Source organism: Melospiza georgiana, chromosome 18, assembly GCF_028018845.1.
Source record: "Melospiza georgiana isolate bMelGeo1 chromosome 18, bMelGeo1.pri, whole genome shotgun sequence".
Classification (NCBI taxonomy): Eukaryota; Metazoa; Chordata; class Aves; order Passeriformes; family Passerellidae; genus Melospiza; species Melospiza georgiana.
Genome location: NC_080447.1, coordinates 8,534,898 through 8,557,700, shown reverse-complemented (window position 1 = coordinate 8,557,700; position 22,803 = coordinate 8,534,898). Strand labels below are relative to the sequence as shown.

At 58.9% G+C, this 22,803-nt stretch overlaps 3 protein-coding genes across 3 annotated transcripts; 1 reads left to right on the top strand and 2 right to left on the bottom strand.

Moving 5' to 3' along the window:
• Nucleotides 1-554: 554 nt before the first annotated feature.
• Nucleotides 555-2,536, bottom strand: GSC2 (goosecoid homeobox 2). Its single transcript, XM_058036982.1, has 3 exons — nucleotides 2,227-2,536; nucleotides 1,149-1,396; nucleotides 555-656 (listed from the first exon to the last, which is right to left on the bottom strand). The coding sequence occupies exons 1-3, from the start codon at nucleotides 2,534-2,536 to the stop codon at nucleotides 555-557; spliced, it is 660 nt and encodes a 219-aa protein (XP_057892965.1).
• Nucleotides 2,537-6,661: 4,125 nt separating this feature from the next.
• On the top strand, nucleotides 6,662-20,410 carry LOC131091101 (thyroid adenoma-associated protein homolog). The gene is made up of 31 exons (XM_058036978.1): nucleotides 6,662-6,765; nucleotides 7,210-7,387; nucleotides 7,557-7,643; nucleotides 7,917-7,944; nucleotides 8,204-8,352; nucleotides 8,527-8,649; nucleotides 8,874-8,994; nucleotides 9,224-9,378; nucleotides 9,857-9,941; nucleotides 10,197-10,333; nucleotides 10,627-10,824; nucleotides 11,180-11,876; nucleotides 11,964-12,116; nucleotides 12,208-12,317; nucleotides 12,447-12,607; nucleotides 12,835-13,001; nucleotides 13,280-13,465; nucleotides 13,927-14,078; nucleotides 14,410-14,553; nucleotides 14,833-14,937; nucleotides 15,100-15,300; nucleotides 15,565-15,715; nucleotides 15,829-16,063; nucleotides 16,225-16,464; nucleotides 16,581-16,806; nucleotides 16,905-17,111; nucleotides 17,302-17,540; nucleotides 17,735-17,917; nucleotides 18,346-18,612; nucleotides 18,705-18,910; nucleotides 19,023-20,410. Exons 1-31 carry the CDS (start codon nucleotides 6,662-6,664, stop codon nucleotides 19,313-19,315), a joined length of 5,688 nt encoding a protein of 1,895 aa, XP_057892961.1. The 3' UTR covers nucleotides 19,316-20,410.
• Nucleotides 20,411-20,415: 5 nt separating this feature from the next.
• Nucleotides 20,416-22,794, bottom strand: LOC131091103 (somatomedin-B and thrombospondin type-1 domain-containing protein-like). Its single transcript, XM_058036981.1, has 5 exons — nucleotides 22,587-22,794; nucleotides 21,680-21,862; nucleotides 21,488-21,578; nucleotides 20,920-21,093; nucleotides 20,416-20,537 (listed from the first exon to the last, which is right to left on the bottom strand). Exons 1-5 carry the CDS (start codon nucleotides 22,792-22,794, stop codon nucleotides 20,432-20,434), a joined length of 762 nt encoding a protein of 253 aa, XP_057892964.1. The 3' UTR covers nucleotides 20,416-20,431.
• Nucleotides 22,795-22,803: the final 9 nt, after the last annotated feature.

Below are 22,803 nucleotides of genomic sequence, written 5' to 3'. Positions count from 1 at the left end.
CGGCCCCGTCGGGAGCACGGACACGGCTCCTCGTGCCCGGGGCTGGCTGGCAGAGGGGTGGAGGCGAACCTGCCCGTGCCAGCCCTCTCAGCACGGCAGGGTCATCGCCTCTCCCCAGGGCTATGGGGGGAAACCCGCGTTCCTTTGTTTTGAAACAAATCGCTTGTCCAGCGAGTTCAACCCCAAAAGCAACTTTAGATGCCGCTGAGATGCTGCAAACAGGAAACATTCATTTGCAGAATATTTTGCAAATCTACATCAATAAAACAAGCACAAATACTACGTGCACAGAGCAAAGACAAGAAGGGGAGTTTCTCTTTCTCTTAAAGCACACAGATTTAACACCGGTACAGCTCTGTCCCCTGCAGGTCCTGCCTGCTCAGTCATTTGCCATGTGAACTGGGTTTGGAAGAGGCGTGTGGCAGTGCCATGTCTGCTTTCACCTGTCCTCCTCCTCCTGTGAACCACAGAGGTTCCTTTTGCTGCATCAGCCCCTCGGGTCACCCCTGAGCCTGCCAGCCCGGGCAGGGGGTGCTTGGTGCTGCCTGTGGGCACTAACAGCCCTCCTTGGGGGGCTGCTTGGCCTGCAGGGTCACTACCGAGGCAGTCGCCCTCTTCTGGTGTCGCCACTTCGCCCGACGATTTTTAAACCAAACCTGGAAAGTGCAGAACGGGAAAAGGGCTCTAGCATGTCAGGTGTTACTGGGAGGGGGACAGGCAGTGGCCCTCCTGGGCTGTAAGGTACTGTGATGGAAAGGCTTGATACAAAATGTAATCAGTGCCTCTGCTGCTGTCGTGCTCAAGTACATGTGAGGGGCACAAGGGAGCTGGGACTAGTTCAGAAGTCAGGCAGATCACTTAGGTAAAGGAATACACCCTTGGGTGCAGGGGATGAGCAGCAGAGCTGGGCATGTCTGTGGGTGATTCTGGGAGAGAGGCATCATGTGAGTGTGTGGGACTGGGTGCCAGCACAAATCAGCCCAGCTGAAATGGTTTATGTTCTTCCATTGCTCACCAGACTTAAACTCTCTTTTGTCCAACGCACAAGGACGGATTTTAGAACGAGGCAAAAAAGACAGCACAATGCCCAGCGTGTGCTCCTGGGGGGCTGCAGGAACACACGAGCTCTGCCCTCAGCAGGATCTCACCTCCACGCGCTCCTCCTTGAGGTGGATGCGGTTTGCCAGGTGCTCGCGGGTCACCACGTCCGGGTACTGGTTCTGGTGGAACAGCGTCTCCAGCGCCTGCAGCTGCTCCTCGCTGAAGATGGTGCGGTGCCGGCGCGTGCGGCGCTGCAGCTGCTGCTGCAGGCCCTGCAGCTCTGCCTTCTCCTGGGAGCTCCTGCACGCCCTGAGCGCCGGCTGCAGGAGCCGCATGGGCCAGGGCAGCCGCGCATCTGCCAGGGGACAGGCACAGCAGCAGGGTTACAGGGGTGGGGCTCAAACACTCGCCGTGCTCAAGGCAGCTCAGGCATCAGCTGTATCCCTGCTGCTGTTGGGAAGGTGGCAGCCGGGCACCTGGAGTGGGTGCCAAGCTGAGTGGTCACTGTGCAAGTGGAAGAAGAGCTTAGGGCATGACTCTGGGAGAAGGATGCACGTGGTGAGCACTGGCTGGGTTTTCTTTGTCTGCTTACCAGTTGCACTATGGCCAGCTCCAAAAAATAACATCAAACTCACAGCCCAGCAAAGATCTGTGCTTTAGCCCTGACACAAGGGAATTCTGAACTTTCAGGATGCTCTCGAACTGCATTTTTAAGGGTTTGCTATTTTTTATTTTCCACAGTAATTTTGCTAGATGTAGCCAAAACTCTTTTCCTTAAAGGATGGGTGAGATTCCCCAGGGCTGGTGATGTCAGGAAGCACAGGCACAGCTGTGCACATGGGCAGCATGGCCATGGGGCCCCACACTCCACAGAGAGCCTACACCCCTAGAAGCATCATTCTCACAAGAGTTTCACACGAATCAGTAATATCCACTAACAGTCAGCACCCTCTGCTTTTCAAGCCCTGGTAGCATTTCAGGTGAAAGTTGCACTCTTAAGAGCCCTGCTAGGAACAGCTCAGATTGCTGGGCATCGGCCCCAAGACCACTGTGCCAGATGCCATATTGCCATTAACAGCCAGGTTTTCCCCTGCCCCCAGCACGGGCACCAGCCCTTCAGGGAGCCCCACACCTGAACCAAACCCAAACTCACCCAGCCCAGCACTCACCCAGCCCAGCACTCACCCAGCCACGCCGGCAGCTCCTGCAGGGAACGGGCACTTGTGTGAGAACAGCAGCAGCAGCTGCAGCCTGCACCTTCCAGCTCTTCCTCCTCTTCCTCCTCCTCCTCCTCCTGCAGGGAGCTGGCTGGGATGGTCTCCAACTCGCAGGGCCTCTGGCGTGTGCAGTCCAGGATGCTCTGCAGGCACAGGGGCACCAAGACCTGGGGGCTCTTCTCCGAGGGGCTAGAGAGGATGTGCTCGATGCTGAAGGGACGTGGCTTCTTCAGGCCTCTCCTGGCAGCCTCAGCCCCTGGCACTGGCTCTGCAGACATCCTGGGCCAGCAGGCACCCAGCTGGGGGGCCTTGCTCTCCCTTCACTGGCTCCCTAGCGGGGTTTTGCTAGGGAAAGGACAGCTCATGAGGCTTTTGAAATGGACTGGCAAAGCCATCCAGAACCATGGCTTTGTCTTGGCGTTTCAAGTGACTGTCATTCTCGCAGCTGAGTTTTTATTTTATACACACACACACTCTTTTCCTCCCTCTGACCTAGCTGTGTTATGACTGAAGCCACTCTAAATATATATATATAGTGAGAGAGATATAATCCCTTTGGAAAGAAAACCGTAAACCCCCCTGCAAGTAAAATAAATTCTAACTAATCTTGGCAGCTTTGTGAAGGGTTAGTGTGGATCTAAGATTTAGCTAATCCCACAAAAATGACTGGAGAAGGAAATCTGATTTCTCCATCTCGGGTGTAGATTTGAGGTGGTTATGATCTCCATTGTGCTGCAGCTCCCATCCAAGGAAGGGGGAGGATGGCTGTTCCCAGCCCGGAAATGGACCAGAGGATTAACTCCTTAAAAGAAGCAAATTATCCCTTTCTCTGGCCAAATGAAAGCTTTCCCATCAAAAGAGAGCTGTCATATCATACAATATGAGAGAAGAGAGAGTTCAGCTTAATAAAAAATCATTTTTAATGACAGCACAGCCTTTGGCTTTGCCAGAATTCTCTGTGAAAGTTGATTTATTTTCTGCTGAAAGCAGAGAAATTGTATTTTCCCTCCTTCCCCTTTCCCCCATCTCTGCTGCCCTAATCACTGTAATAATGCAGATGTATCCAACATACTCTTTGTAAGGATTCAAAGCCCTTAATAAATTAGATTACAAACTGCTTGCAGCAGCTCTGCACCACAGTTTAGTGGCATGGAACCATCTCCCATGCAGCTGAGCCGTGCTCTGTGTGGGGAAGGGAAGGGGAGGATTGTTGCTGCTGGTGCCTCTGTGTGCTCTCAGTGATGTCCCACAGCCATCCAGGCAGGAGTGTGGACTCAGTACCACAGCCAACTTTCCCACAGCCAGTTCAATTCCCAGCTCCTGCCCAGCCAGAGAAGCTGGGGAGAGGCCATGGCCAAGATTCAGGAGGGGAAGGGAAGCCTGGCTCTGCCCCTCCCGAGGACAAACAGCAAGGCCTGGCAGCTGCAACCCACAGGAGGAGAGAGAACATCTTGGATGCTGTGTTTGTAACTGACTGAGTAGCTGGGAATAAAATAGAGAAGGTGTGGCTGAGATCAGGTTGTTTAACAAAGTTTAAGCCCAAACTCCCTCACCCTCAGTGCAGTTTAATCCCAGGTGAGAAGCGAGGCCCTGGAGCTCACAGGGGAGCACTCACACCTGGCGTTTCCTTGAGTCCCACCCATGGTACCCCAGGGAGACACACGGGTGGGTGCTGTGAAACCCCTGCACGCCAAAGACCCTGGACAGCCCAGCAATGCCTCCAGCACCCTGCAAAACCTACAGCCACTCCCCAGGAGAGCCCCTCTCAGCTCCCTTCTCCCCTCACCCCTGCTCACTGCCTGCCTCCCTCACCTGCAGGCCCCTCGATGCTGGGAAGAGATGCCCCATAGCTGCTCTACTTGTGACTCACTTCAAACCAAACTGCTGCTTTTCCTTCCACCCCTTTATTTGCCTCTCCTTCAGCTGTTTCAATGGTGCAACTTGGGTTATAACTGAGCTCTGCAAATCTTTACCTTTTGGGACAAAGAGACCTTTGTAGCTGCTCAGTCTGGACATGTTCACTGTGCCTTGCCAAGGTGTCAGTGCTCCAGAGAGGCACTGGGGATGCCCTCATCCCAGAGATCACTGAAACTGCTCCCAGCTTTTATGATGTACGAAACACTGACACAAGGGGTGGGTGTGGGGCAGGGTCTGCTCCTCATTCTGTGCTGGTCCAGAGGGGCCACAGGGCCGGTGAGCTGGGACGTGCCATGGGCAGGGGCAGGATCTGACCAGCTCTGTTCAGGTGCCTGAAGAGGATTAATTCTCCTTCCCCATCCTTAACAAAGGATGCCTTTCCCTGGGCATCCTGTCCCAGCCCTGCCTTCCCACCACACATGCACTTAGCCTATTAGGATCTCTGCTGATTGCTTTCTTTCATTCCTCCCATACCTTTCACTACAGAAAATGGACTGGTAATACTTCTTTTATCAAAGAATTATGGGATTTAGGACCCAGATTGTACAAAGAGACTTTTGATAGCCGCTGGTAATCAAATCCCAATCGGCAGACACTTCTCTGCACCCTGTTACCAGAGGGGAATAAAGGAAAGGGATTTCTGATGTGCTGTTTACTGAGCCTCTGGGAGATAGGATCGCTGGGCTATTTCATATTAGAAAAGGAAAGGAAAATAAAACAAGAAAGAAAAAACATGCAGACAAGAGAGGACAATACAGATATAGATAAAAAGAAAAGAAACAGGTTCTTATAATTTTCTTATTGGTTAAGGAGATTCCAAAGCCATTATAGAGGATTAGCAAAAAGGTTAATCTGCTTTAGCTGTTCACTTGTCAAAAGTGAATTTATAGGGTTTGAAAATCCTTCCTATGGTGAAACAAGAAAAAAATCCCCCTTTCCCTCCTCTGCCCCTCCCTCCTGCAGGCAGCACAAGGTGATGGGAACACTGGAAACCCTACAGCATGGCAGCACCCTCCTCTGCCTTGCCTGCGTGCTGGCACCTGTGGGAGCTCTCGTTTGGCAGCGCTTCTCCCCACTCCCTATCACCAGTGTGGGGTGACTGTGATGCTGAGGAAATGGAGCATCAGATCTGAGGGATGTAACCATCCTCCTGCACTCTGCCTTACCTGGGACAAATCCTGGGCTCTTTCACTCATTGGTATTGACAGCAGTCAGGGCAAACCCGGACCCCTGGCTGGATTTGGGCTTCCGGGCTGGTTTCTAAAGCAGAACGGAGATGGAGGCTGCTCACAAATGTTGCCAAAAACAACAGTCTGGGGGCTTTCCATCCCCAAGGGAAGTGCTCAGCCCGGGATCCACATCTCAGTGCCCTCCTGGCCAGCCAGGGGAGCCACTGGCACATGCCAGCTCAGCTCTGCTTTCCTGGGCTGCCCGTGCCACGACTCATCCAAGCAAAGGATGCACATCACTCACTCCAAACCACTGTGAGAAACAACCCAGGGTAAAAACAATCCTTCAAGATCAAAAACAAAAAGCATTTTCTGTGTAGCTGAAATTCAGTGGGATGTGCTAGTCAGGTGTTAAAACTATGTTCAATAAAAAACCAGAAGTCGTAAAATCATTGGATGGTTAGGATTGAAAGGGGCTTTTGAAGATGATCTTAAGATTGTGCCAATTAAAATTGTTCAACCCTGTGCCAGCAAAGATTAAGAGCTCCAATAAACTCATTTTGATTTGATGATAATTACAATAAACATGTCTCTCTCCCCAAAGGCCATTTTATTCCATGGAAGAAGTGGGATCTCTCCACTGGGTAGTAGTGTTATTAGTGGTACTGCTAGTGGATGGTGTCAGCGGTGGTGGCTGGTTATCAGAGATGGTGTCCGTGGTGGAGCACCTGGGGTGCCAAACCTCCTGTTCCGCAATGAACCACGATGGGATCAGACAACTGCTTCACCCTGGAGCATTCCAGTTGGCATTTCAGAGATCCTACACCGCCTTGTGCTGCCCAAATCCCTCTGTGCTCGGCAGGCAGCACCCGGGTTTCGGAAGTTCTGGGTTGTCTCGCTTTTCCCCGACTACAGAAACAGTTTCGGATGATGATGCCTCGTAACTCCTGCCTTGGAGCCGGCGCGGGTCCCGGCCGGGGTGAAGGAATGAGCGAAGCACGGCGGGTCCCGGGCAGGGTGAGGGAAGGAAGGAAGGAATGAGCGAAGCACGGCTGGTCCCGGGTAGGGTGAGGGAAGCACCGCGAGTCCCGGCCGGGATGAAGGAATGAGCGAAGCACAGCGGGTCCCGGGCAGGGTGAGGGAAGGAAGGAATGAGGGAAGCACGGCGGGTCCCGGGCAGGGTGAGGGAAGGAAGGAAGGAAGGAATGAGGGAAGCGCGGCGGGTCCCGGGCGGCGGTGCGGGCCGTGCTGCGCCGGGACAGCGCCAGGGGGCGCCGCCGAGCGCCGCAGCGGGCCCGGCTCTGTGGTGCGGCCGCCATGGGCGCCGAGCGGGAGGCGCGGGCCTGCGCCGCCTTCTACGGCTCACGGGGCCTCGCCCCCACGGTGCTCTCCTGCCTGCGCTGCCTGCGGCACTTCGCGGGGTAAGAGGGCGGGCCCCGGGCAGGGAGCTCCCGGTATCCCCCGGTGGCGGCTGCCTCGGGAAACCCCCGGCGTGTAGCGGCCGTGCATGCCGCGGGAGCGGGTCCGGAGGGAGGAAGGGAGGGAGGGCAGATCGATACCCGGCAAGGGGTTCCGAGCCACGTTCACGGTGCTCCCCATTCCCTTCCGGCCTGCTCAGCAGCAGCAGGGCTGCAGGGTTTAGGATTTTCGTGCCCTTCTGCCCACCAAGGGTTTGCAATGCGCTTTGAGGATTCAGTGTAGCTGCCCCCCTGCTGCCGCCCCTCTGTCCCCGCTCCGGGGCAATGCTGAGCGCAGCACCGCCGGCTGGGGCATCCCAAGCCCAGATCCCACTGAGTCGGGGTATTCCCCCGCTACAAACTTCACCGAGCCGAGGTATCCTCACCCCTGCCCTTGTCCTGTTCCAGGAGCACTGCCAAGAGATGCAAGGAGAAGCACCTGGAGGAGGCTCTCCAGCTGACACGGGCGCTCAGCGAGGGTCTGCAGGCGCTGGGCGAGGCAGAGGCACGACCCCTGCTCCGCTGTGTCCTGGCTTTCCAGATGGAGGCAACCAGCAGCTGCAGCTCCTTCCAGAAACTGGAACAGGTCTGTAAGGCTGGGCTGGCTTTGCCCACTCGTGGCACAGCCCTGGAGCTTTCTGCCATCCTTAGCAGCAAAGGGGCTCAGAGGTGGTGCAGGCTCCCCCAGTAGCACTTGGCAGTGGTGTCTCCCAGGGGTCTGGGCAGAGCAGCTGACTTGGGGTGTCTCTTGGCAGATGGTGACCCAGCTGGCAGTGGGGAAGGAAGCCCTGCTGGCCCAGGAGGTGGACACGCTGCTGAGTGGCCTGGCTCTGCAGGGAGAGGTGAGAGAACCCCAGCTGTGCAGTGTCACTGGCTTACGTGGGGCCTTATCTGGAGACCATGTGTCACAGAGACCTGGTTTGGCTGCCTCCAGTCCTTCACTTCACTTCCCATGATTCAGGGGATTTGCCCTTGCTTGCAGCTGGCAACACGTGGCTGCCTATCACCTTTGCTCATCCCTGGGGCAGCTTTTGGCACTGGCAGAACCCTCCTGCCCAAGGCACTGAGCCCCAGCATGTTGTCACACAGGACAAACTATCCTTCTGTCCCTACAGGTGCTGTCTCCTGAGGACCTTCAGTCAGGTCAGCCTCTGTTCTTTACCTTCCGGGGTTTTCTCCCAGCTCACACCACGAGGGCAAGAACATTTCCTGCCAACCCAGACTGGGTCCTCTGTGCTCATGGGAGGGGAGCAGGGATCAGCCAGATCCGTGTGATCTCTGCAGGTCCCAGACAAACCAAAGCATCCCCTGCATCCCAGCCCCTTCTCACCTCACTCACCAATGCCCTTGGCTGAGCTGGTAGCAGGAGGGCCGGGGGCTGATGCTGTCCCCTTGCCTGCAGTGTCCATGTTCCTGGAGGAGAGCAGCCTGGGCCGGCAGCACTGGCAGCAGAACCTGCCCCTGCTGCTGCAGCGCCTGGCCAGCACCCTGCACTGGGTGCTGCAGGGCCAGCCCACACCTGGCAGCACCTGGGGCTACCTGGTCATCAAGGTGAGAGCCACCCTGGGCAGGGGGCAGGGATTGGTGCCTGCAGGGACAGGCTGGGCACTGGCAGCAGTGTCCAGAGGGATGTAACGCTGCTTTGAATGGCCCTTCCTGGGGCATTGCTGCTTTTTCAGAGGTAAGGAATACTGATCATCCCTGTGGCACCTCCTGCTCCTCCAGGCCTGCCTCCAGGTCTTCCAGGTGCTGCCAAAGGATGTGGCTCCCCTGGTGTGGAGCACATCAGGAAAGAGTGAGACCCTGCAGAGCCTCCTGGGACTGCTGCTGGAGGTGGCCTGGGGGAAGGTGGGTACAGCCCTGGGAGGGGTGGGACTGCCTGTCCCAAGGAGCAGAGCAGTGCTGTCCTTCCCAGATGCTTTCCCCATTTTCTTCCCCAGGGTAAACCTGCAGAGACAGCTCAGTGTCTGGCATGTCTGAGGCACCCCATGTAGCTGTTTGCAGGGGCAGTTAAATGTGGCTGGGGTTTCAGTGGTGTTTTGAGTTGTGCCTTTGCCTCTCTGTGAGTCCAGGCCCTGAACAAGGACACGAGGCTGCTGGCAGGCACAGCCCTGAGCATGTTGGTGAACACGGCCCCCCAGCCCCAGCACGGGGCCAGTGCAGTGCTGACCCTGTTCCAGCTGCCCAGCCAAGGTGTGTGCTCCATCCTGAGCTGAGGAGGGCCTCTGGCAAAGGGTGACAGGAGTGTCTGGGTGTGAGGGGACAGAGGCTGGACTCTGCTGCTCTGCCTCTCTCGGGGTCTGGGAGCTCCAGCTGTCTCTGGCCACCTCCCATGGATGCTCTGGAATGAGCCATGGCAGTTGCTCTCAGAGCAGCATTTGGGTTTGCCACCTTCCTTCCATCCAGTGCAGCCATTTTCCAGCAGGCACTGGGGAGCTGAAGTTTGGGGAGCTGGTGGTGGAAGTGCCCCCTGTCCTGGAACCAGACGGGCTGGAGAAGCTGGTGCTTACCAGAGGTGTGCTGACGTGCTGCAAGATGGACATCCTCACCTGCCAGCTGGAGGGCCTTCCCAGCAAGGTAGGAGAGCTCCAACCTGGTGGACAGGGCTTGAGAGGGCTGGCAGCTGCCTGTGGTGCCTGCAGATCCTTGGGGGATGAAGCCAGGCTGCACCCCTCCACACCAGCAGCTCCATGCATCCCACTGAGCACAGGCATTGGCCAAAGAGCTTTTTCCAAAGACATTGCAGCAGGGATTTCTCTTTCCTGGGGAGGTGGGAAACAAAGTGATGCCAAAAGCCCCTACACAAGCAAAGCAGTGTTCACCCTGTGTTCCCATTGCATGAACTTGGGGCTGTCCCTGCAGAGCACAGCCTCATCTCTTCCCAGCTCTAGCCTCTTCTAGGTCCTCACGGGCTGAGCACTGCCAGGCAGGGAGCAGAGGTGTGCTCTGTGAGAGCAGGAGGACCAGGCAGCACTCTCCTTGCCTGTCTCATGGCAGGGTTTTCTCCCTGGAAATTCTGTGCCTGCCCTCTCCCTGAGCTGCTGTGCCCCTGCAGGCCTGCCTGCTGCTGGACGTGGTCTTTCCTGCTGTGTGTGCCCTGAGCAGGGAGCAGAAGGACTGCCACTACTACTGCTTCCAAGGTAGGGGCAGTGACCCTGCCATGTGGGGAGGGCTGGGAAGGTGCTTCCCAGGGAAGGTGCTGGGTCTTGGTAGCTGGTTTGGAAAATGCTATGAATTTCTGTTCCTGCCCAATGGACACATGCCCTCTTGGGGCCTTGTGTACTTAACGGGGGAACTGCTGCCCCTGCACACAGGGTCCTTTAGGCCACAGCCTGTGCTGGCCCTGGTGCAGGTGAGTCTGGGGAGGGCTGCAGCAGAGCTCTCTGTTTTGGCAGCCTGTGCGCTGTGGCTGCAGCGCCTGCGGGAGGGCCTGGCTGCTCTCTGGCACCTGATGGGGACCCACGTCCTGGCCCAGGACTCTGAGCTCCTCCAGGAGCTCACCCAGCTGCTGTGGAACAATGCGGAGACCCCGGTAAGGACACAGTGCCAAAGAGCACCAAATGTGGCAGCCAGGAGCAGCTCTTCCTTCTCCTGGCTCAGCTGCTGTCCCTAGCCCATAACACATCCCTGCTGTTCAGCTCCATCAGCCAAAGAGACTCCCTTGCCTGCAGGTGCCAGGGTAGGGGCAGTCACACTGCTGGGGTCGTGGTATTTGTCACACACAGGCTCTAAAGGGCCATGTCCCAGTGCTTCACCTGCCACAGGACAGCAAGACACGAGAGGGAGGTCACCCTAACCCCCCTGTTTGTTGTCCTTCTCCCACAGGTGGAAGGTGTGTCTGAGTTCATCCACAGCTCCTTCCGATTGCTGCTGGAGATCTACCACCTGGAGTGCCAGCACTTCCAGGACCAGGAGAGACCCCTCTACCAACAGATGCTCCAGAGGGTGGTCTCAATGCCTTGGCAGATCAAAGCAAGATATGTGCCACTGTGTGCCATCGTCCCCTACATGGGCAGCCAGCAGGTAGGGAAGGCAGGGATATGGGAGTCTTGGTGCCAGCTGCCTCTGCTGCTGAGGTGGCACAGCCTCAGTCCACTGCCTGTCACCTTCTACCCAGCTCAGCTGTGTGGGATGGGAGCCTTCCCACCCAGAGGAGCTATTTTAGCATCCCTGGGGTAGTGAGCTTCAGCAGTGCATCCCTGGGGAGTGCCAGTGGGAAGGGAAGCTTTGCCTGTCAGTGCCCACAAAAAGCAGCTTTGAGGTACCAGAGATACTCAGTGCCCGGAGTGACTGCAGTGTGGCCTGTACCCATGTATCTTTCCCCCACATGCAGCTTTCAACCTGACAGGGAGATGAGGGTGACCTGCCTTTCCCCCAGGTGCTGGATGCCTACCCGGACCTGCCACAGCATCTCCTGAGCTGCCTCTCCACCAACCACCTGTGTCCCGCCGCGGCCGAGGCCTACAAGGCGCTGGTGCGGCAGCAGTGCCGCGAGTGGCGAGATGGGCAGCGGGGCACAGAGGAGGCCCTGGCAGAGCAGTGGGCACTGCGCTGGCTCCCCCTGCTCTCCCAGGGCCTCTGCTCTCCCCTGCCCATCCTGCAGAGCAACAGTGCCAACCACCTCCTCACCTGGACCCTGCGGCAGCTCCCGGCCACCCAGGCACTGCTGGCAGCCCAGTTTGGCGGCCAGGACACGATGTCGCTGCGGGCCTGGGTGTCCGTGCTGAAGGCACAGAAGAGTGTGGCAGGGGCCCTGCCGCTGGGGGAGGCGGCTCTGGAACGGCTCTCCCGCTGCCTGGGCACCCGTGAGGAGGGCGTTCGGCTGGCGGCGCTGGGCCTGCTCTGCTGCAGCCCCAACACCAACCAGCCCCTCTCGGGCACCGAGGTGCGGCTGCTGCGGCACTTCCTGCCCCTCAACCTCAACTGCGACTCCTCCTCGTTCCGGCAGCTGCTGCAGGCAGCCGTCAGGAAGGCGCTGGTGCGGCTCAGGGACAGCTCGCTGGCCCAGCTGCGGGGGAAGGCGCCGCGGCGCTCCGGGCCGGCAGAGGGAGCAGAGCAGCTCGCCCAGGCCGTAGGTGAGGCGGGCACTGAGCAGCTGCACCACAGCCCTGGGAGATTCTCGTGTGCTCGGCATCCCCTTCAGCCATGCTCTCTGCCCACAGGCTTTGTGGAATGGCTGCTGCATCTCAGCATCGCCTCACTCAGCCCAGGCTCCAACTACCAGAGGAAGAAGACGGCTCTGCTCCTCCTGGCCGCTGTTTTGGAGACCTGCACGGACACCTGGAGCCCTGACAGGAAGAAGGGCCAGCCCCCACGTGAGTACAGGCAAGCTACCTGCAATATCATCTGTAGCTGTGGGGATCCTCCCAGCCAATCCCACCCCACTGCCCCATGTCCCCATCACAGGGACCATGGCCACGCTGCTGAGCTACGCCAGGCAGAGAGGCTGCTGGGACTTCTTCTCCCAGCCCAATTTGTTGGCACTGATGAGCTGCCTGCAGGATAGCACTAATGAGGTGAGCCTTGTAAAACCAAAGGGAGGTCATGAAGATGCCTTCCTTGGCCTAAAGCAGGCTTAGAGAAGCTCACCATGGTTCCCATTCTCCCATGCCCCACTTTTCCCCATGTCTTCTCTGTTCTGGCAGATCAGAGACTTGGCCTCGGAACTGCTTGTCCGCTACTTCCCTACCACATTCCCTGAGCCCATTGCCCAGGATCTCTTCCAGCTGGCCCAGGACACCCTGGGCAGCCCCCGAGTGCAGGAGGCTGAGGCTGGAGCTGTGCTGATGAAGACCATCCTGCAGAAGTATGAGCTCCTGGCATGCCCCTCCCTTTCCCTGTGGTGGCACAGGACCCTCCAAGAGTGTGTTGGCAGCACTGGTGGTTCACCAGTCTGTGGTTACAGATGGGTTTTGCAGTGGCCTTGCAGTGGGAAGCTGGGGAGGGCTGAGGTTCAGGAGTCTGCACTAGGGGAGGCACAAGATGGGCAGGAAATTCCCTGGTACTCACAGCAGGATCTGCCTGTTTCCCCAGGTCAGACAGTGGCACCATGAAGAGCCTGTCCCTGGAGGCTGAGGCAGCCCTGACACTGCCCAGCCGAGGGCTGTGCTTTGCCCAGCACCTTCTGCACGTGCTGCAGGCCCAGTACAAGGTGGCACACCAGGACCTGCTGCGGGCAGCAGCCACGGCACCGATGCACGGTACGGCCCCAGCTGGGCAGGGCAGGGCAGGGAGCAGCTCCTGCAGCAGCTGCCTGGGACCTGGAGCAGCCCAGAATCATGGCAGGACTCTGGCCACAGCTCGTTGCTGGTGCCACATCCTTGCCTTGGTTTGCCTGTTTTGGCACTTGCCCCTGCCTTGCACACCCCTCACCCAGGGCCCTGTTGTCTCCCCTGCCCCTGAGCCACGTTAGCCACAGCTCAGGCAGGAGAGGCAGGGCTGTGCTGACAGCACACGAACAGAGGTGTTTGTTCTGCAGGAGCCATCGCTGCCCTGCGCAGGTGCCTGCTCCAGGTGCCAGAGGTGGCCGTCTCCATGCAGGCAGCAGAGCTGGTGCAGAGCTGGCAGGAGCTCCTCACCTGCCTCGTGACCACAGTGAGAGACATCACCTCCCTCCTCCTGGGGGCTCTGCAGAGCCAGCAAGGCCCTGGTGCTGATGAGCAAGGTGAGTGTGTCCCCATGGCAGCAGAACCAGGCCTGGGATCCATCCCTGGGATCCTGACTACTCCATCACAGTCATTCCTGGCCCAGCAGCCAGCCCCAGGGGAATGCACTTACTTTGGGCTCAGTTCCTCTAGCAGGGGACCCTTGTGGGGCTGGGCCTGGCTTTGGGTCCCTCTCTCAACTCCATGGGAGAAAAGGAGCACTGGAGGCAAAAGCCTTCCAGGAGCAGTAAGGCACCTGCCAGATGGAAACAGTTGGGAAAGAAGGAGCTGGCAGAGACTTTACAGGCCTTGGAAAGAGCAGTGGGAAAAATGCAGCTGCATTCCTGACTGGGGCATGTGGCAGGGCAGGAGCCATTGCATTTGTGTGCATTCTGACAGGACAGCAGGTCCTCCCAAACCCCAGCACCATCCCCCTCACACTGCCCTACACCCTGCTAAGACCTGGCTTTTCCTTTTGCAGCTGCTGCCCCATCGTTTGCAGAGATGGGCAATGCCATTGGCTCCCTCATCATGCTGGGGAAGGGCCAGGGGCAAGAGGAAGAGGAGGGTGACTCAGTCCTGCTGTCAGAGGAGCACAGCCTGATCCTGACGTGCTGCTGGGTGTCAGTGAAGGTGGGCACTCCTCCTCATGTCACTGGGACAGGGACAGCCCAGCATGGCACCCATCATCCAGCCTTCCCCAGCTTCACCTTCCCCTGGGGCATTCCCTGGAGATGAACAGGGGAGAATTTCTGTCCTTACTTCAGTGCTCTCACAGATGTCCTCACCCCCTTCCAGGAAGGATGCAGCTAGCAGGCTCCCAAAAGCAGCCCCCTCCCTGCCCTTATGGAGCCCAGCTTCTTCCCAGACAGTGACAGTCCCCTGCTGTGGCACAGCCCTGCCGCCACCCATCCCAGCTTCTCTTCCTCCCTGCCAGACTTGCTGACCTTCCTCTTCTTCCCAGGAGATTGGGCTGCTCCTGGGGGGGCTGGCTGAGCTGCTGCTCTCCCCAGCACTGCCTGCTGAAGTGGGGCCCCTGCTGCCCCTCCCCACCCTGCAGATGGCCACCAGGGTGTTCCAGGAGATCCTGCTGCGATGCCGGCACTGGGTAAGGGCAGATCTGGGCCCTTGGCCGTCCCTGCAGCCCTGTCCCTGCCCTGGCATGCTGGGGGGAGGGAGGGTGAGTGCAGTGGGGCAGGGTCTGCTTGGGGACAGGACATGGGGATGGCTGGAAGTCCCCTGGCTGGGATCCCAGTGCCAGACCCTATCACATCCCACACCATAAGGTCTTCTCACTTGCTCTTCCCCTTCAAAGAGTTGTCTGGGGGCATGGGGGTCTCGTGGGTGCAGCCTTTGGGGTGCTTGTCCTGACACTGCTCTGTCCCAGGGAGCAGTGGAGGGCTGCAGCATGGGCTTCACCAAATTCTGTGCTGCACTGCTGAACCACCCAGATCCGGAGCTGCAGGCCATCCCACGGGCCGTGCTGGAGCAGGTACAGTGCTCATTGTGCCTCTTGTTTCCCCAGGGAGCACCAGAGGCATTTCTGCCCTCCCTGGGACAAGCACCCTCCTGGCAGCTGAGATGCTGGTGCCCTCCTGGCAGGGCAGCTGCAGGTTTCCAGCCACACCTCAGGTGGATTTTGTTTCTCTGTCAGGGCTTGGAGGCCCTGGGTGGGCCCCGGAGCAGCTCGATCACGCGCCGTGCTGCCGGCTTCCCCATGCTCTTCCTGTGCATCGTCAGCGGGGAGGCCCCGGCGCAGGCACGGCCCCTCCTGACCCGCTGCATTCAGACCCTGCTGAGCTTGGCTGCCATGGCACTGCCACAGGACTGGGACCAGACCCTCGACCTCCCACAGGTCAGTGTGGTGCTCCTGGCTGCTGGAGCCCCTTTGGGGACAGGGTGACCTGTGCTGGGTCCCCTGAGCTGTGCCACGTACCCAGTGTGGGACCCTGAGAACTCAGAGTGAGCAAAAACCCCCAGCCCTGGTCACGCAGTCCAGCCTGGCAGCCTGGGAGCTGATGGCCTTTTGGCTCCCCTGTCTTTTCCTCCCCATTCCCCTGACATGGTAGCATGAGCCCCCTTGTGACACGGTGCCCCTGAGCCGCTGTGCTCTCCCCAGGTGTGTGCCCTCCACGTGCTGCAGACGCTGGTCCGCGGGGCGGGGCTGGGCGGGGCAGTGCTGTGCCACGCCACACCCATGATGGCCCTGGCACTGCGCGGCCTGGGCTCGCCCTGCTGGGCCATGAGGAACGCGGCCATCCAGCTCTTCAGTGAGTACTGACAGAGACCCCACAGCCCCCAGGGCTCGGAGCCTGTGTGCAGTGAAGTGCAGGGGCTTGGCAGGGTTGGATGGGACCTGACACTGCCTTCTCTGTCCCTGCAGGTGCCCTCACATCCCGCCTGCTGGGACAGCCGTGGAGCCACAGGGATGGCTGCCCATCAGAGGGGCTGAGCCTGCACGCCTTCCTCGGGCAGCACCCAGAGCTGGGCGCTGTGCTGCTTGGAGAGCTCAAGGTGGCCACAGCACCCACATCAGGGGGGCCCCGCCTGCACCCTGCACTCCACGCCATCCTCACCCTCTTGGCCCAGCTGCAGCCTGGCGCTGACATTGCCGGCAGGTATGGGGGCATTGGGGATGCTGTGCCTCAGCCCAGGGCTCCTGCAGTCAGAAGGGCTCCAGCCCTTCTGGTGCTGAGGCTGAACCTGGCTGACCCTGGCTCTCTTGTGAGACTTTACTGCAGCCAGAGCATCACCACATGGTGCCCTTTTTGCTCCACAGTCCCTCTGCTCCCTTCCTGGAGCCACTGCTGGGGCTGGCAGAGAGCCCCATCTACGCCGTACGAGCGATGGCTGCCAAGGCTCTGGTGCCCATTGTGGCCCCTCCCCAGCGCTGCAGGCTCCTCCTGCAGCTGGCCCGGCAGCTCCCTGCAGCGCCCGGGCAGATCCGCTCGCACAACGCTGTCCACGGGCACCTGCTGCAGATGCAGGCACTGCTGGGCTGTGCCACGGGCACCAGGGGGTGAGTGTTCCATGCTGCCTCCCCAGCTGGGCTCACACTGTGCCAAACACAGCCCTTTGGCCACAGGAGTGCCCATCTCAGCGCTTGCCCCCTGGTGAGGCTGTGTCTCCCTGCAGGCTGTCGGCTGAGGCGCTGCACCCCGTGGCTCTGCAGCTGGAGGCGCGGGGCTGGCTGCTCACCCCTGCCCAGCGCTGCCCCCTCGTCCGCGCTGCCTTCCTCCAGCTCCTCGCCCTCCTGCCCGCATCCTTCAGCCCTGGCTTCGCCCAGTACATCCATGGCACCATCAGCGCCGAGCTGGGCGGCCTCCTGCAGGGGGGAAAGTCAGGCTGTGCCGAGCCACAGGTACTGCACATGGCCATGCCTGACTGGCAGTGAGCCTGGGCAGGGGGAGCCATCGCTCCAGGCTGAGCACTCGAAGGGGAATCCTGTTTTCCCTGCAGGTGGGCTCAGCCATCCTCCACCAAACCATGGCCCACTTCATGTGCAGCGAGGCAGCCCGGCTGGCGGACAGCGAGCGCATTGCTGCTGTCTGCTCACTCCTCCAGCAGCCCAACCCCGACATCCAGCTTGCCATCCTGAGCTGGGTGATTGCTGGGGAGGGAGGATCGTGCAAGGAGGTGGAGAACGCTCTTGGGCTGACATTGCTGGTATGATGGGGCTCAAAAGTCACCAAGTAAAGCAGGGGGGGCCCAGTGCACCATGCAGATGGGACCCCTGAGATCCCATTGCTGAAAGCTTGGTGCTCCCCAGGCTGAGGGTGCATGGGTGCAGTGTGTTTGCCTGGTCCTGCAGTGCTAGGACCACTAACCATGTACCTTCTTTCCCATTGTCAACTAGGAGAGCTTGCAGTCGGTGCTGCAAGAGAGAAGGGACAAAGAGTTCCTGAGATTGTACCTTGAGGCTTTGCTGCATCTTTACAGAGATCCCTCATCATGGTCCCAGGAAGCTTCCAGTAAGCTCCAGGGCTCCTCAAGATCATGCCTGGAGATGCTGCTGCACATGGTGGAGGCTGAGTGTCCTGGTCCTGATCTTCTCTTCCAGGCACTGTGTGCTGCCAGCCTGCTGCTTGCCCACCAGTAGGTCCTTGCTGCTGCTGGGGAACTGCCCAACTCTTCCAGCAGATTCTTCCTTAGTCCTTACTAGAAACAGAGCCCTGAATCCCTCCCATAAATCACAGCATTGCACCTGGCTCCTGCAATCTCAGGCCAGCCGGTGACCTTTGGAGCAGCAAGGTGTGCTTGAATTCGCTCTCCTTCCCTGGTCTTGGCAGGTGTGGGGATGAGGACACTGCACTGGTGGAGCGCTGGTGTGCGGCCCTGGAGGAGTGCAGCCGCTCCGCCTGCTCCGAGCTGCTGCGGCTGGCGGCTGCCCGCTCCCTGCAGCTGGCAGGGCCCAGCGTGCTGCAGCCATCCCTGTGTGCTGCCCGTCCCTCGCTCGTCCCCGTGGCTCTGAGGTAGGTCACTGAGCCAATCTCTGGGGGTGGCTGTGCTTGCAGCACTGCTCCCTGGAGCCCCAGCCCGCTGCAGGTTGATGGACTCTGCAAAAGGTGTCCCCTGCAAAAACTCAAGGGTGTTGAAGAAAACCCCCCTCATTCAAAAATCAGTGGCACTCAAGAGCTCACAGCCTACAAAAAGACCTGTGGGTGGCATTTTAGTACAAGCAGCCAGTCCATTATGAGCACCAGATGGCATTGCTGAGTCCTCAATCCCCAGCACAGTCCCTACCCTCCCAAGCTCTTGGGTGGTGGCTGTGTCTTTCACAGTCCAGGGAAAAAGTCCCTCAGAGAAGCATTCTTCTGAGGTCTCATCCTCCCCTCCAAGCAGACTGGGATGCTTTGGGGCATGCAGTATGCTTCCCTTTCCTTCTCTTCCCTTTTCTCAGGCTGATAAACATGGCCATTCACCTTCTACAAGATGAGGAGCGGGAGGTTCGGCATGAGGCCTCAGGATTCGCCAGCCTCCTGCGGCAGAGCCCAGGGGAGCTGCTCCAAGATGGCTGCATCTTTGTGCAGGACAATGTGGGGCTCCAGAGCCTCCTAGAGCTCCTTCTGGGAGAGTTCGGGGAGCACCCTGAGACCTTCAACTCACTACTTCAACACATCCCTGTCTTAGATGTCAGGAGTGTTGTGGAGGAGTTGGAGGCCAACAAGTGAGTTGCTGGAGCTGTGGACTGGCACGAGGGAGTCTGGGCTACCATGGGGCCAGCTCTTGGCTTCACTCACACCTCTGCTTTCCCCCTAGAGCTGTCAGCCTGTACAAGGAGGATGAACCCAACGTTTTTGCAGAGCCAGCTGTCCTGGCACAGCAGCTGCTCCCTGTCCTGGTGCAGCTCCTGGAGAAGGCTCCCACTGGCAGCCCAGTCCATGCCTCAGCTCTGCAGTGGCTGGAAGCCACAGGCCCCGGTGTGCTGAGGGACCTGCAGTACTGCAGACACTGCTGGAGCCAAGGTATGGCGAGCATGGAGTACCTGGGACAAGCAAGCGGTGTCCTTGTTCCCCAGGCCAGCTCTGCCCAGGGGCACCCTGCCACACTCACAGCTCCTTCCCTGCTCTCGCACAGGTCCTGCTGCCCGCTGGGGGATGAAGGCGCTGGGCTGTGCCAAACTCCACACAGCCCTGGCCGTGCTGCTGGTGAGGGCCCAGCTGGTGGCACAGGTGCTGCGGGTGCTGGGGGAAGGTGCCACCGCCATGCCAGGCCTGGGCTGTGGCTCCCAGGAGTTGGAGCAGGAGCTGGAGCTGGTACAGGGGCTGCTGGTGCAGCATGGGCTGGCTCCTGTGCCAAGGCAGGACAATGCACCAGGAGAGCTGGGACCACTGTCAGGGACTGACAGCTCCAGGCATGCAGCAGTGTGACACAAAATCCTGCAGCCATCTCCCTCTATTTCCTGGATGCTCTCTCTGACCAGCAGCCAGGCCTGCAGGTTTGGTGGTGTAACTCAGGGGAACCCCACTCACAGTGTGGGACACACTCGCTTTTGATCCCAGTTTCTAACTCTGCAGCTGAGGACTCCAGTACAGCATTGCCTTGGCCCATGTCCATGGCTTCCTTGCCCTCAGCTCTGGCTGGCAGGAGGGGACCTGTGCTCCAGAACTCTCACACCCCCTCATGCTCAACTCCCACCACCTGTTTTTTTAACCAGCACTTTGGTCTTTGGCCGACCTGGGCTTTTATCCCAAATAAAGAGGCCAAGAACATTCCCAGTGTTGAAGCCTTTTAATTCCCCTGCCCAGGAGGGTGGTGTGAGAACAGGCTGCAGGAGCCAGACATGTCCTGGGGCAGCAAACAGACAACAGCCTGTGGCTGCAGTGGAGCAGGATCCAGCCCTAGCATGGCACATGCTCCTACCACAGGCTGTGGTGGCACCACCCAGAGCTGGAGCAGGGACCCCACCAGCAAGGTCGTGTTGTGCTGGGTGAGGAGTGGGGAAGGGCAGCAGCAGCACCCAGCCCAGCCTCACTCCTTCCAGTGGGGGCTGCTGAGCCCCATGGCTGGAACTGGGCACCGGCACCATCGCCTGTGTGCAGACTTCGGGTGTCTGTTTAATTCTGCAAAGCCCAGCAGGGCTGAACTGTCCTGCATGGCTCACCTGAGACTGCAGTGAGTGAGCTCAGACAAAGGATGGATGCTGCCTCCATCCTCACGTTGCTTGCCAGTTGCAGCTTGTAAAGTATGATGTCATGGCTGAGTGTGACATCATCATACCATGTCACTGCCACATCGTCTTCTCACCCAGACTTTACCTCATCATGCTGTTCTTCTACCATTTATCACCACACTTCAGCAATTCCCTCATTTTTAGTCTTTATAAGAAGGGTTTTTCCATTCTTCAGCAAAATATTTAATGGAAAACAGGGGGAGCTGGCACCGAGGGTGAACAGCAAACCTGCAGGAAGGTGAAATTATGAAACAGAGCACATTTTTATTTAATCCCTCACCTCCCCAGCAAGGAGTGGTGCCGCTCACCTTCCCTACACAAAGATGAGAGCTGGAGGGGAGCAGACACAGCCCTCCTGCAGGCCCTCCTGCACCCATGAGCCCTGGCACCCCACCACAGAAGCAGCCACCCAAAATGTCCTGGAAGGGAAAAGCAGTCAGAACTAGGGTGTGCCATTAATAAATAAAATTTTAAAAAATCAAATATAGTTTTATATATGGGTTTATATTACATATATAATAACAGCAGTTGGTCTAGATTATCATTGTCTGTCCCTTCTAACAGAGATACTCTATTCTATTTAAATATGTTTAATTTTATATTATAATCTCTGTTTATAGGACATATTATTGATTCATTTAGTAATATAATGGTATGCTATAACATTGTGGCATATTTTAACATAATTACAGCCTTGTGTACAAATATTATAATTAGAATATAAAGGGATAATGCCTTAGAGACAGGGAGAGATGTTCCAGGAGAGATCCCACGGTGGGGATGGCACAGATTAGCACATACCTGGCTCCCTGCAGGCCGTGTCCGGTGCAGTGGGGACGGCGGTGGGGCAGATTGCCCCGGCATTCCACACACACCTGCCTGTCCCGCTGCAGCCGGCGGCTCCAGGCGCGCCCGCGGCACGGGAGCCCCACCTGGGTCAGGCGGAAAAAGCCGCAGGAGCTGGGCAGGGGGGAGCTGGGGAGGAGAAAAGAGGGAAAATGGTGGTCGGGAGGTAGGGCAGAGATTGGGGTGGGTTCTTGATGGATTGGGGTATAAAGAGGATGTGGGTTTGGGGGGTGGCAGAGGGGGCTCGGTTGGGGAGGTGGGAAGGGTGATGGATCTGGGGGGTACAGAGGGACCCGGGGTTGGAGGGCGGGAAGGATGGTGGTTCTGTGGGGCGTGCAGAGGGCAATGGTTTTGTATGGGGGTGCAACGGGGCCGTGGTTTGGGGCAGGGAGAAAAGCAATGGCTGGGGGAAGCAAAAAGGCCCTGGGTCTGGAGGTGCAAAGAGGCCATGGCTGCAGAGGGTACAGGAGGGGTCCCGGCTTAGGGGACGGGGGTTACAGAGGGGCCCCGACCCCACACGTACCCAGAGGGGTCCTCCGGCGGTGGCAGCCCAGCTCTTCGCCAGGGATCTCTGAAGTCCTGGCTGAAGGAGTTGGGGAGAATCTTGGCTACCTCTGGCACAAGAGCAGCTGTGAGGGGCAGGGGGGTGATTAAAGATGCCCCGGGGCGGCAGCGCTCGGGGACAGCAGCAGGAGGGCAGCAGGCACCCCGTTACCTTGGGCCGTGCCGCAGGTCGGGTGCTGCCCCAGGCAGCCGCGGCGCTGCTTGAGGTCCGGACAGGGATCCCCGCCGTGCCGGGGCGGCACCGTGACCTGGCGTCTGCGGGCCCTGCTGCCAGCCCCGCACGGGGAGCTGCACCCGCTCCACGGCCCCCAGGGCCCCACGGCACAGCCCACCGCTACCAGGGACCGAGGAGAGGCAAAACAAAGAGTTTCAGTGTCATGAACAACAGAAAGAGCAGAGCTGGGGAGATGCAGCACAGGGGATGGGGAGAGGGGAAGAAGTACAAGGGCCAGCAGCCCCTCTCCCCTGACCCCTGCCGGTGCAGGGCTTTGTGAGCTGCTTCTGCAGGACTTTATCGCTGTGTGCATCGCGCTGAGCTGGGACCCTGCTAATCTCCGCGGAGATTAGGAAGGGCTGACTGCTGCAATTGTCCAGGGGGCCGTGGCCGGAGCCTGCCTACCCAGATTTGGGTCCCCCGGGCAAGCTGGTTCTGCACTCCCCAAGCCATATTTGGCACCCTCAGTGCAGCCCCCCATTTTCTCGTCCCCGTGCAGGCACTGCTTGTGACAGTAGCAGAGGTGACACCGGGGTTTGTCCTGCTGGGTTCCCACGCAGACCCCTCAGGCTTGCAGAGACAGCGCTACCATCAGCTGCAGAGCAGAGGCCACTCCTTCGAGCTCTTTCATTGCACTGGGGACAGCCAGACATTCAGCGCGGCAAAAAGGGGACAACTGGGACATTGCTACAAATCCAGCGCAGCCAGCATCCCCACACACATCCCGTTATCACTCAGAGTACGGGGCTACCAGGTACCAGCAAACACTTGCCGAGCACGGCAGCACAGGCCGGTGTCCCCAGCCGCGGTCGGGCCGGTGCCATCCATCCCCTTGGGCACTCACCGGCACGGCGGCACGAGGTGGGGTAGTCCTGGCAGCAGTCTCCGGTCCGCTGGCAGTACGAGTCGCAGTAGCAGCGAGCCCGGCGGGCGCCGGGGGCCCAGCACGCGTTGTTCCTGCCGGGGCAGCAGCGGTGCCGGCAGCTGCCCGTGGCTCCCAGCAGGCAGCCGGTGGCCAGCAGCCAGCCCGCCCAGAGCAGCGGGCCCCGCATGGCCCCGGC